This window comes from Hibiscus syriacus, unplaced genomic scaffold, assembly GCF_006381635.1.
Source record: "Hibiscus syriacus cultivar Baekdansim isolate YM2019G1 unplaced genomic scaffold, ASM638163v2 tig00112925_pilon, whole genome shotgun sequence".
In the NCBI taxonomy this organism is placed as follows: domain Eukaryota; kingdom Viridiplantae; phylum Streptophyta; class Magnoliopsida; order Malvales; family Malvaceae; genus Hibiscus; species Hibiscus syriacus.
This window is the reverse complement of record NW_024063420.1, coordinates 242,609-254,203: the sequence shown is the minus strand read 5'-3', so window position 1 is coordinate 254,203 and position 11,595 is coordinate 242,609. Positions and strand designations below refer to the sequence as shown.

The following is an 11,595-nucleotide window of genomic DNA, read 5'->3' as shown; positions in this document are numbered from 1 at the left end:
ATCACTAGGCTTCCCATGGACTTCAAGACATCATCCTATGGTTGCAACCTCACCAAAGCATTGTAAGAAGAGCCATGTGCATTCATGTAGGCTGCCATGTGCATCATTCAAGCATGTGCACTCCATGTGACATCAAATAGGCGCCAAAACACCAAGGGATGCTTCTTATTCGGCCAAAGACTCCTTTCTCTTCATTTTGGCTCCGAAATAACTTCCAAATGCATTCAAAACATCCTTAGGCCGAACCAACACCTTACTATTCGGCCAAGAGCATGTATCTTCATTAAAATCATGTATTATCATTAAAAATCACGTATTTTCAAAGGGGTTTCATCCATAGCCGAACCATCATGTATCTATTCGGCCTAAACCCTTTGAAAACTATAAATAGACTTTTGCATTTCATTTGTAACACAACCTTTTGGATAATATAAATCTTATGATATTATTCTCTTTTGAATTTCTTTTTAGAACTATATCGATTAATCAAGCTTCTAAAGTTTGTGGCGTCAATCCCTTCCATTGATACTTTGAGTTCCTAGTTTCCATAACTAGTGGGTTCAAGTCCTTTCATACCATCCCTTATTTTAGTTTATAAAGAACGGGGTTAAACTTCTTATAGTTTTGTTTCCTCTTTAGCTTAATTAAGATACTATCTAACCATCACCATACTCCATCACCTTTACGCCTATATCATCACCATTTCATTCACATTTCTTCATCATTGAATTATCCTTCATTCATCAACAAGGCATACGTCCAACAACATCATTTGGGGGCCGAATTCATCATCTCTTGAAGGATACTTCTACAACACTTCCGCAGCCTACCTTTGATAACATTTCTTTCCATTTCATTTCTTATTAATTCATTTCTTTCATAATTCTTCTTTCCATTTAATCATTTCTTTCTTTATATTGTGCAAATTACTTATTGATTCAAGTGTAGCATTTAGTGTCTCTCCTAGATCGGGAAACAACAGGAATGCCAACTTCTCTATCTTTGAAGAAGCTTTGATAGTCTGACATCAATATTAGCAAAGGTTTTGGTTTCACTGAAGTTAAATATCTTGGCAAGTACCTTGGGGTTCCTCTTTTACATCACCGTGTTACTTCAACCTCGTACAACTATTTGGGGCAGGTTATTCAGCGGAGGCTTAGTGGGTGGAAGGCGTGATGCCTACTCTTTGGCGGGTCGTATTACCCTTGCTAAAGCTATTCTTAGTGCAATTCCTACCTATAAAATGCAGACTACTGTTTTTCCTAAGAGCACTTGTTTGAAAGTGGAACGTCTAATTCGTAACTTTATCTGGGGTTCTTCTACGGTTAATAGTGGCACTCACTTGGTGAATTGGGATGATGTTTGTAGATCGATTCATGAGGGGGGCCTAAGATTCCGTAAAATGGTTCCACAAAATGAAGCTTCCCTTCAATTTGCTCACCCGCAAAAATGACCTTTGGGTTAGATTTATTCGATCCAAGTATAAGTGCACAGAGAGTGTCCCATTAAATCTAAAGAACTCAAATTGCTCCCGCCTTTAGACAGGTTTGAGTGTAATTTGGAATGATGTGCGTAACAATATAATTTGGAATATTGGCTCTAGCCGTGAAATTGCTTTTTGGTATGATTCTTGGATTGGTGAGTTTGGTCCTTTAAGCCAGTACGTTAATCCAATTGCTATCTCTCACATTGGTCATGTGTCCATCGCTGACATGGTCGATCCTACGGGAGATCGGTATTGGCATCGCTTTGAGCATTTCCATCCTCGCGAGATACTGCTTCAGATTGCTGCTATTAAGGGGCCGACGTCTGCTCATGCACAAGACACACTGGGTGGCATTGTTCGAATGATTTAAAGTCGGCCTATTCTCTTCGTTATGGGCAACCGTTTATTCACACCAATTCTGTGTGGAAGAATATTCATAATTTTAGGGGTTTGTCTCGGATTAAAAAAAAATTTATGGCTTGTTTGCAGGAAAAAAAGTCATGACTAATGAGGAATTGGTTCATAGACATTTCTCCTCTAACCAGAATTCTAATAATGGTGGAAAGAAAGTGAAACAAAAATCAAACACCGTAATCACATCTCAATCTCATGTTTTGGTTTGAGTATGTTTTCTTAATTATAGTCAGATCAATGTTCTATGCATGTTACAATGCCACCACTAATGTTGTCGCTAATTTCCTACAAACTCAAGACGCATGCGGTCCACTCGGTGGTGTCGACGGTGCCGTAGGTGTCTGCCGGTTGGAAGTCTCGTCATCCGGTTGACCATCTGGGCTATCTGGTGATGGTACGGATTCTTGGGGAACTACCCCAACATACTGTTGGATCACCAGCACCGATATGGTCGTAGCAAAATCTGATGAGGCTAGAATATCCCCGATTACACCGAGCTCCGGACACTCGCTCCAGTCGGTAAGTCCGGCCGTGATCGGTGATGTCATTCCTTGCCCTCTTCCAACAATGAATAAGTCATGGTGGATGTCTAATGACCTTATGACGGAAACCGTTTGCTCCCCATTGTTGACTACTTGTTCAGTGTATACAACCATCTCATTGTTTGCATTTTTCATCCTGAAATCATTTACGTAGTCGTCGTCGAGCTGCTTTTCATCAGCGGTATCAGTTTCTATCGTTAGCATAGGTGGATCAATTTGATCGGTGGTTAGAGGCGGCGGCTGCATTGTAGCGCTAAGTGATTCCTCACCGGCGATAAATCGCAGCACGGTGACTCTAACGCCTGGATTTTCACACATCCTCAATCCATATGCAAGTGCTTCTCGATCATCTGGACCACCAAAGAACAGCACCACCACATGGTGCGCCACTTCGTTCTCCGTCACACGGGCTATCGTGCTCAGGCCTCTATCGACTAAAATCCCGACGGAGCAAGGTGCATTCGCCAGTAAGTTCTGGTTAACCGTTCGGAATGCCGGGTTCGTTACTTCCATCCCTCCATCAACCGTTTGTTGCTTGTGGAAAGGGATGATTATAAGTGCAACACGTTTGTCCTCGGCCAGCCCACAAATGTCTTCATGCATGGAGGAGTAAGGGGAAATGGCTGTGAGAGGCTGAACAGAGATGAAACTCAAATTCTGCTCGAAGTTTTCGAAAGCGTGGATTATGTGATCGGATTGAGCTTGAGTTCGGTTTAAAGCCGGTCGGCCGGATTGACGAGTGTTATGGACAATGAGCATTGCCGATGCACGACCAGTGAGTTCGACAAGATGGAGGACGTAAACACATAAAGGAGACTTTTTCGCGGGATGAGAGGCTTCAAGTAAGTTGATTATTGTTGGGACATGACGAGGGGTGTGGACGCAGGTCAGCACTCGTAGCTCACCTTCAGGTTTTGATATTTGAATCGTCCGACGTTTGTACGGTGCAAACCTCCTCGTCTGCCGATAAATCACGGCTACAATGGGAGAGATGATGGCGGTCATAATCAGAGCTACAATCACCATGATTGCAAACGCCTCATCGTCTAAGACCTGCTGATCTTTGCCAACGTTGAGTACAATCATTTCAATGAGGCCTTTGGTGTTCATTAGTAAACCAAGTATAAACCCTTCACTATGTGGGATATTGTAAAACGTTGTGACAAGCATAGTTCCTCCTATCTTACCGGCACACGAAAGGATGATTACAACAAACATAATCCCCCATGTCTGTCCTTCTCTGATCGACGTCACATCGGTCTTCAGGCCGCTAATGGCGAAGAAGAGCGGCAGTAAAAGTCCCGACACAAAATCCTCTAGCTTTTCTATCAGAGTAACTCCAAGTGGTCCGTTGGGGATGATGAGACCGAACACAAACGCTCCGAAAACTGAATGTGTCCCAATGGCATCTGTAATGAACGCTGAGATCATAACCCCTGTAAGAATGAAACATATGTATAAATCACTGAATGATTCTCCTTCTGGGGTTCTCCGAATCATCCATGAAATTGCAGGCCTGACGAAAAGAATACAAATTACTACAAAAGCTGCACTCGAAAGAAGCACCCAAAGGGAAGCCAAGGAGGATGGATCGTTCTCCGCCAAGGCAATGGCTACAGCTAAAAGAATCCATGCGCACATGTCGTTGATAAGAGCTGAAGACAAGGCCAATCTGCCCAATTCCGAGTTAATTAGCTTCAGCTCCGCTAGGATTCGAGCAAGCACTGGGAATGCCGTGACCGAGAGAGCAACTCCTAAGAACAGAACGTAGGTGACATGAGCAAGGGGTTCGGGGTCCGAGCTATGGAGAACGAAAGAGAAACCGATGCCGATTATGAACGGCATGATCATGCCTGCGACCGCAATGGCAAGAGCTTTCTTCCCCGTTTGACGAATCACCGAAAGGTCCATCTCGACACCGACGAGGAAGAGGTAGTAAAGAAGACCGATATTCGCCATTGTTTCAAGCACCATAACACTCCTCAATGGAAACATTGTATTGGCAAAGTTTTCGCTTCGTCCTAGCGCCGTTGGACCTAACAACGCTCCTCCCTGTTCAGATAGCAAAACAACCATTAATCAACACAGTCTGCAATCATGATAACAAATGCATAATTAGAGTAAATTATTAACTCACGAGAATCTCAGAAACCACTCGTGGTTGGCGTAGTGGTTTGAGGATGTAATCAAAGAAGCGAGTGCTGACAACGACAAGGGTCATCTGCAAGATGAAGAGAGGAAGCGAATAATCCAAAGGGTTATCGCCTTGCCATACACCATTTGTAGTTATCATGGTGGGTGCATAGCAAACCACCGTATCATCTGATTTGTTCCCCACCGTTTCCATTGTTATATATTTATGTTTCGCCTTCTAAAACACCTTCTCCTTCAATTCATATATATATATATATAACCTAATCTACCACTACCATTTGCACTTTTACTCCGGCCGATCCCCCTACACTTTTTACAACACTAAACTCTCATACACCATTCATTTTTCTTGTTCATGTTCATGTCGGAACTTTAATTTCCTTGTTTTAGCAGATTAACAAAAACAAAAATAAATGACACAATATCATAGATACTATTATTATTGTGTAGTCCTAAATTTTCTTGTTTGTTAATTGCAAAGGAGGAACAAGGTTGAGGAGGGAAACTAGGATGATTTTGGTGGTTGTCCGTCCTATTTGGTACAATGTCTATCTTCTACGGTCCACAAGTCACATTTGGTGCAAAATTAGTTAAAATTTTAAGCCTTTCAATGGTCAGAAATTCAACTTAATTTCCTGTGTAGTTAATGTTCTCAAAACATATGCCTAGCATGGATTTTGAAGACATCATGCTAGCATAAATTTTGTTTGATCCACGTGCATGAAAGATTTTCTAAAAGTTAAAAAGATTACACTACGTCTAATTAAAATACATAAAATTTAGATGTTGTTTAATAAATTAAAGTGTTTTTTTTAAATGAATAAATTAAATTGTTAAATATATTAAAAGATGATAATTTGATACTAAATCTTTTGGTTTTGATAGTTTTTAACACACACCCTCTAATTCACATTATTTTGTTGGAGAAATTATTATTAAATTTTATAATTAATTTTTTATTTCTAAAGGGAAGGGACTGATTGTTTGACTTTGAACTATGAACAAATGTGAATCGATATTTTTTTTATTAGTATAATATATATATTCAAAGGTTCTCAATAATTTGTCATTAAACCCTCATATCCCATTGCATATGTGATGTTCAAACATGAACATCAAGGAAAAGTTATAGATTTCTTTATCCCCATGAATTAGGTAAATATGTTGGGCTAAGAATAGGTATAAATTGTAATTCTCATAATGGCTCATGGACATGTGCCAATATTAAGATAAACCCAAAACATATACCCTATAGACAAATTCGGTTCCGACTAGTCTGTTATAATAATAAGTTATAATCGCGGTGATGCAACTGCGAGATCGTAGTTGTAGATTTTCCGAACGTTATGGTTTGATTTGTTTTTAATAATCAAATTATTATACTTTTAAATTGTGAATGTGATTATAATAATATTAAAAAGCGTTATGATGTTGTTATTAAACTGTGCTACGATCCTAATATAATACTAACCAAACTGGTTGGAATAGTTGGTCGATCTTGACTCCAACAAACTGATATAAGTGTGGGTGAAAATAAGGATCAATAAATAAATAGGTTAAAATCTGTGATTTTGGGTTCAAGCACGAGAAATGCTCGAGATATAAACATTTATTATTAAATGATTAAGAGTTATCTTTAAATAGATGTTTCCTTCACGTAAAATGTGTTTAACCAGTTCAACTCAACCTTCCTGAACCATCAAGAGGCAGTCATTTAAGAGAGTTACTACTGGATGTTCATCTTCAAAGGGACGTTGCAGTAGCCGCACGCCTGCACCACTAGAACCACATCCACAATCACCTGTTGTAAATCCAACTCCTTGACTATATGCACGGGGATGGACTAAGGAGAATAGATGAGATAGTCATATTTTATATATTCTATTAATTATCCATGTTGATCTCCTAAAATTTTATAAATTCATACCTCTAATATAAAATCTTGGGTCGACCATCCTATTAGGTTATCCATATTGTCAATGGAGATTTCTGCCTTTGGAACTTGGTCTCTTGGGGGCCTTGGAAGGCTATTTCTGTTGCAAGGGGAGAAAGAAAGATGTCTATGGAGCGAACGAAACTATGTATAGATATGCATATTACATAATTTCTTAACTTTACTGATTAATATATTAAATAAATGATTTTACAAAGCATTTAGTTTTAGTAATATATACAATATGAAAACAGAAAAACTAGTTATAAAACTAGCTAATTGTATTCAAAAGATCAGTTGAGAGGAAGATATATCATCAAGATCATCATCATCATCCAATGACAAGAACATTTCATCAAGGCATGACAGATCACTTCCATCTTCATCACTGTAGCTGAAGCTCTGAGCGTTGCCCTTATTCTCTTCAACTTTACACAGAACCCATTTACTACAATCCTACATATTAACAAACACAACATAATTTCCTAAATAATCAAACTTATTAGATAAGACAGTTTACTTACCACTTTCTTGTTTCCTTGTGTTTTATAGTAGTGTGATGTAAGATGGTATTCTTGCATCAGCCAATTTGTTTTAATGCCAAACGGAGCTTCACCCATGAAGAATCCATGGGGTTTCTTTACCCCAACCTTCTTCCCTGAACCAGAACTGAAGATTGGCTGCTCAAAATCCAGTTTTTTCCAATACCCTTTTTCCAGGACTAGATTCTCCATCGTTTGGCTGAAGAAGAAGTACCGTTTTCCACTCAACAACGCCTTCCCTATTCAACCAACAAACCCATTTCATCACTGAGAAAAAACGTTAACCATAAAACAACCATAATAACAATACGAGAACGAGAGAAAAGCTGACCATCTAATTCCCAGGGGTGAAGCAGATGAAGATCAAGCTCGGGAATGATGTTGGGATAGCAAGGCAATAGCGAGGACTTGGGGTAGAGAAAGTGAAGAACAAGTTCTTCGTCGGTAGGGCAAAACCGGAAGCCTGGAGGGAGCTGGTTGACGATCAGGCAGCCGTCTTCCATTTCCGTGGCTGTTAACAGTAATTAATCTATACGAAGATTAAGCAGAAATACTAATTTGGGGATTGTTGGTAGCTATGGCTAGTTTTCTTTACCTTTTAGAGGCCATGTTTCCTGAATATTTATAAAGCTGGAAATAGATGACGATGATTCAGGAGCAGTTGAATCGATAAAAAGGCGGTTGTAAAGGAAAAAAAGGAAAATAAATAATATATGTTATGGGATGGAGTCCGAAAGAAATGGACAACATTGTAGGATTACTGGTTTTTTTAAGGAAAACAATTGGAATTTCCGTAGTTGGTATTTGAATATTAGAATATTTATTGTATGGAGTAGTAGTTTATCACATATTGTGCTTCATCTACAAGTTGTTTCGATCTCTGGAATATTATAGATTATTATTTTATGGTGTATTTTTTAATATAATTCATTTATATTATAAAATATGATAATTAAATAATCAAAAAATATAATTCAACAACTCAAAAGATAAAAGATTCAAATAAATGTCACTGTAGACAGTAAAATATAAATACCGTCTACACTAATATAACAATAGAATATGATAATACATTGACAACTGACTTTATCGAAATTATTTTGTGGTGATTCGAAAAAAAATTGAGTCTTTAAAGTTTTGTCAAAAGCTTGATTCTGGCTGAATAGGTAAGCTCTCTTTGATCTCCACCCCAAGTAGCTCACCGATCTAAGCATAAAACCCTACAAAAATAAAAACACAACATACCAAGATGAGAAAATCAGTTTGAGAATCTAAAATAAAAGTAGATCAATCAACGAAATATTTTTTTTGAAGGGGTGGTTACATATACTTTAAAATAAGAGAAACATAAAAAAAATTGGACACACTGGAGGGCCTCATTAAAAAACCTCCCTAGAACCTATTTGGAGGAAAACAAATATGTCTTCATGTGTAAAAAAACACGTAATATTGACCCCGACCTTATTGGGACTACACAATTACAGTCGAATACAAATTAAAACACAAGTTGAAACCAACCAATTAAATACAATGACTGAAATAAACTAAGACATTAGGCCACTTTAGGGACACAAGCCAGCCCAAGCAACTGATCTGAACCAAAAAGTTGATGCATTCAATACCACCTAGATAAAACTTACATACCTCGGTTCAAGAAAAAATACAACCAAAACAGAAGGAAAATTATGAAAAAGCAGCCACCATCAACAGCCAACCAAAATAAGAGATCAACCAACGAAACTAGAGTGACCATTACCTCGACAAACTCACACGAGACTAGGACAACAACAACAACAATCGAATTTCATTGAATCGTAGACGAAAAGAACTATACATACACTAATGAATGGTAAAGTCACGAGATCATTTATCCAATATAAAGATTCATGGCTCCTACTGCCGGACAAATGAAGAAATTGAGAATCGAGAGATAAATTTTTTGCCAGTTACACTTGCACCAAAACTCAATCCTAGATAAAACAAGATTATTGATGCAGGGAGATCCGAGACAGATGATGCTGAGCTGTCAGATTGCACGTTGATGGCGCTGAGATACCATGAGTTGGCAGATCAGCGCAAAGGCGGGAATTGATTGTGACATGTTCCTCATTGGGGTCGTTTTGAGTATGTTTCAGTCTTTTGGCCATAACTTTGGCTACAGGTGTCAGAATCGCGCATAAGACCCCAATCCGGAAAGCTCTTTTCGACGCGCACGCTCTCCACATTGAGCCATGCTCCATGTGGCCTTTTTTTCAACCTCAAATTCTGCCGTTTTCCCCTCCGAATCACTAGATTTAGTTATTTTTTACTATTTATGGTAATATTTCGATTGTTAATTAGGAAGTCAATTTAAATCCGATTTAGGCCGGATTTTTGGGAGATTGCTTATTTTATTTCGAATTTTAATTTAGAGTGATTTTCGGGATTTTGCTATTTTTGGCAAAATTCTAATAAAGACGATTTTTGGCTATAACAGTCCGGCTTGTGGACTGCTTTTTGGGTATTATTGATTTTATAATATTTTATTAAACCCTAGAGACTTTTTTTTCTCTGGTTTTTGGGCGAATTTTCTCTTGTGAATCGTCTGTCGGAGCTAGCCTACAGGATAATCACTATTCTGTCTGGCGTCAGTTGGTATCAGAGCTTCAACATCTTCTTGGGAAATTTCACCAGTTTCAATGGCTGGAGGTCGTGGTCGTGGTCGTCGTGAGCAGGTTCCGAATGAGGAAGCCCAACGCCGTGATCGCAGCGTTCAGGATGTGATGATTGCGGATTTGCAGAGGCAAGTCGCAGAATTAACCCAGCGCCTGACGGCGCAGGATTTCGAGGATCGTGAGGCCTCTGATCACGATACCAATTCCACTTTCGAAAACCCATATCACAATCGCGCAGGATTCCGGGGCGCAGGATTCCGGGAGCACCGTGGTCGGGAGGAGCGTCATGGAGACCTCGGTTTTCGGGTCGATCTCCCTGAGTTTTCTGGTACGTTACAGGCCGAGGGATTCGTGGATTGGATTAATGAAGTGGAGCGTATTTTTGAATATAAGGAAGTCCCCGATCGTGTGAAAGTGAAACTGATCGCCATCAAACTCAAGGGCAGAGCATCTGCGTGGTGGGAACAGTTACGACGTTCACGAGAAAGACAGGGCAAAGCCAAGATCACTGATTGGGAGAAGATGAAAAAGAAGATGAAGGGCCACTTCCTTCCCTTCGGCTACACGCAAACCTTATTTCAGCGACTTCATGCGTTGAGGCAGGGCGCGCGATCAGTCGATGATTACACGGAGGAGTTTTACCAATTGATCGCCCGGAACGATTTATCTGAGACGGAGGAGCAGATGGTGGCGCGATATTTGGGGGGTTTACGCCAGCCCTTGCAAGATGTCCTCAGCCTTCATTCATTGTGGAGTGTTTCGGAAGCATACCAGCGTGCACTTGCTGTTGAAAAACAGCAAAACAGGAGACCAGTGATCAGGAGCGATCACAACAGTCGACCAGTTCGCCCTCAAGAGTCCCGTCCTGCTCAGCAGCCACCGCAGGGTAATTCTAACCCTACTATTAGATGTTTTCGTTGTGGTGAACAAGGGCATAGGGCGACTGATTGCAGGAAGCCTGCTAGTCAAAAGGGCAAAAATTTGTTGATTGAGGAAAACGTGGAAGACGAGACTGAGGAGATTGGCGAACCCGTGTATGACGATGATGAGATCGATGATGTGCTGTATGGAGATGGTCATGAGACTCTGGTCGTTCGCAAGAGTCTACTTACCCCCAAGGGCGATTCAGGGGACGATTGGTTGAGAACCAATATTTTCCACACGACTTGCACAGTTGCAGATAAAGTCTGCAAAATGATCATTGACAGCGGCAGTTGTGAGAATGTAGTGTCCGAGGAGGTTGTCCAGAAATTGCAGTTGAAGACGGACCGTCATCCTAAGCCATACAAGTTGTCATGGCTAAATAAAGACAGTGAGGTAACAGTTGATAGGCGATGCTCGTGTCTTTTTCAATTGGTAGAAATATTTTGATAATGCCTGGTGTGATGTTGTGTCTATGGATGCGTGTCATATATTGTTGGGTCGACCTTGGCAGTATGATCGCAGTGTCATTCATGATGGACGGAAGAATACATATTCCCTTAGCATCAAGGGAAAAAGATTGTGTTGGCACCCCGGCGGGAAGGACTTACTCCTACCCCAGTAACCCATAATACTAATCTGCTTTCTATGTCCAGGTTTTTAGATGAGATTGAGCATGGCGGCGTGGTCTATGCCTTGCTACCTTGCGAGAACAATGCAGTAGACGTGGATACAGATTTACCAGTAGAGGTGCAGCGGCTGCTAGCAGAATTCTCTAACTTGATGCCAGAGGATCTTCCTCCTGGACTACCACCTATGAGGGATATTCAGCATCAAATTGACCTTGTTCCTGGGTCAAGTTTGCCAAATCGACCAGCATATCGCCTCAGTCCCAAGGAGGCCGAAGAGTTGCAGCGACAGGTGGAAGAGTTATTGGAGAGGGGCTATA

General features: G+C 40.2%; 2 protein-coding genes across 2 annotated transcripts; both read right to left on the bottom strand.

The window, feature by feature from the left end:
* Positions 1 to 2,193: 2,193 nt before the first annotated feature.
* LOC120184577 (cation/H(+) antiporter 15-like) lies at positions 2,194 to 4,789 on the bottom strand. Its single transcript, XM_039189002.1, has 2 exons — positions 4,580 to 4,789; positions 2,194 to 4,494 (listed from the first exon to the last, which is right to left on the bottom strand). Exons 1-2 carry the CDS (start codon positions 4,787 to 4,789, stop codon positions 2,194 to 2,196), a joined length of 2,511 nt encoding a protein of 836 aa, XP_039044933.1.
* A 2,013-nt stretch (positions 4,790 to 6,802) lies between these two features.
* LOC120184625 (NAC domain-containing protein 104-like) lies at positions 6,803 to 7,616 on the bottom strand. The gene is made up of 3 exons (XM_039189037.1): positions 7,403 to 7,616; positions 7,068 to 7,310; positions 6,803 to 6,984 (listed from the first exon to the last, which is right to left on the bottom strand). Exons 1-3 carry the CDS (start codon positions 7,572 to 7,574, stop codon positions 6,815 to 6,817), a joined length of 585 nt encoding a protein of 194 aa, XP_039044968.1. The 5' UTR covers positions 7,575 to 7,616; the 3' UTR covers positions 6,803 to 6,814.
* Between the last annotated feature and the right edge of the window lie 3,979 nt (positions 7,617 to 11,595).

What these genes read in the sequence shown, in the direction of transcription:
- LOC120184577 (XM_039189002.1), bottom strand. Translation starts at nt 4,789, where the DNA reads ATGGAAACGGTGGGGAACAAATCAGATGATACGGTGGTTTGCTATGCA. An exon ending in GAGTGGTTTCTGAGATTCTC is followed by an intron (nt 4,495 to 4,579) that starts GTGAGTTAATAA and finishes CTATCTGAACAG; the next exon opens with GGAGGAGCGTTGTTAGGTCC.
- LOC120184625 (XM_039189037.1), bottom strand. Translation starts at nt 7,574, where the DNA reads ATGGAAGACGGCTGCCTGATCGTCAACCAGCTCCCTCCAGGCTTCCGG. An exon ending in TCACCCCTGGGAATTAGATG is followed by an intron (nt 7,311 to 7,402) that starts GTCAGCTTTTCT and finishes TTGGTTGAATAG; the next exon opens with GGAAGGCGTTGTTGAGTGGA. An exon ending in ACACTACTATAAAACACAAG is followed by an intron (nt 6,985 to 7,067) that starts GAAACAAGAAAG and finishes TTAATATGTAGG; the next exon opens with ATTGTAGTAAATGGGTTCTG.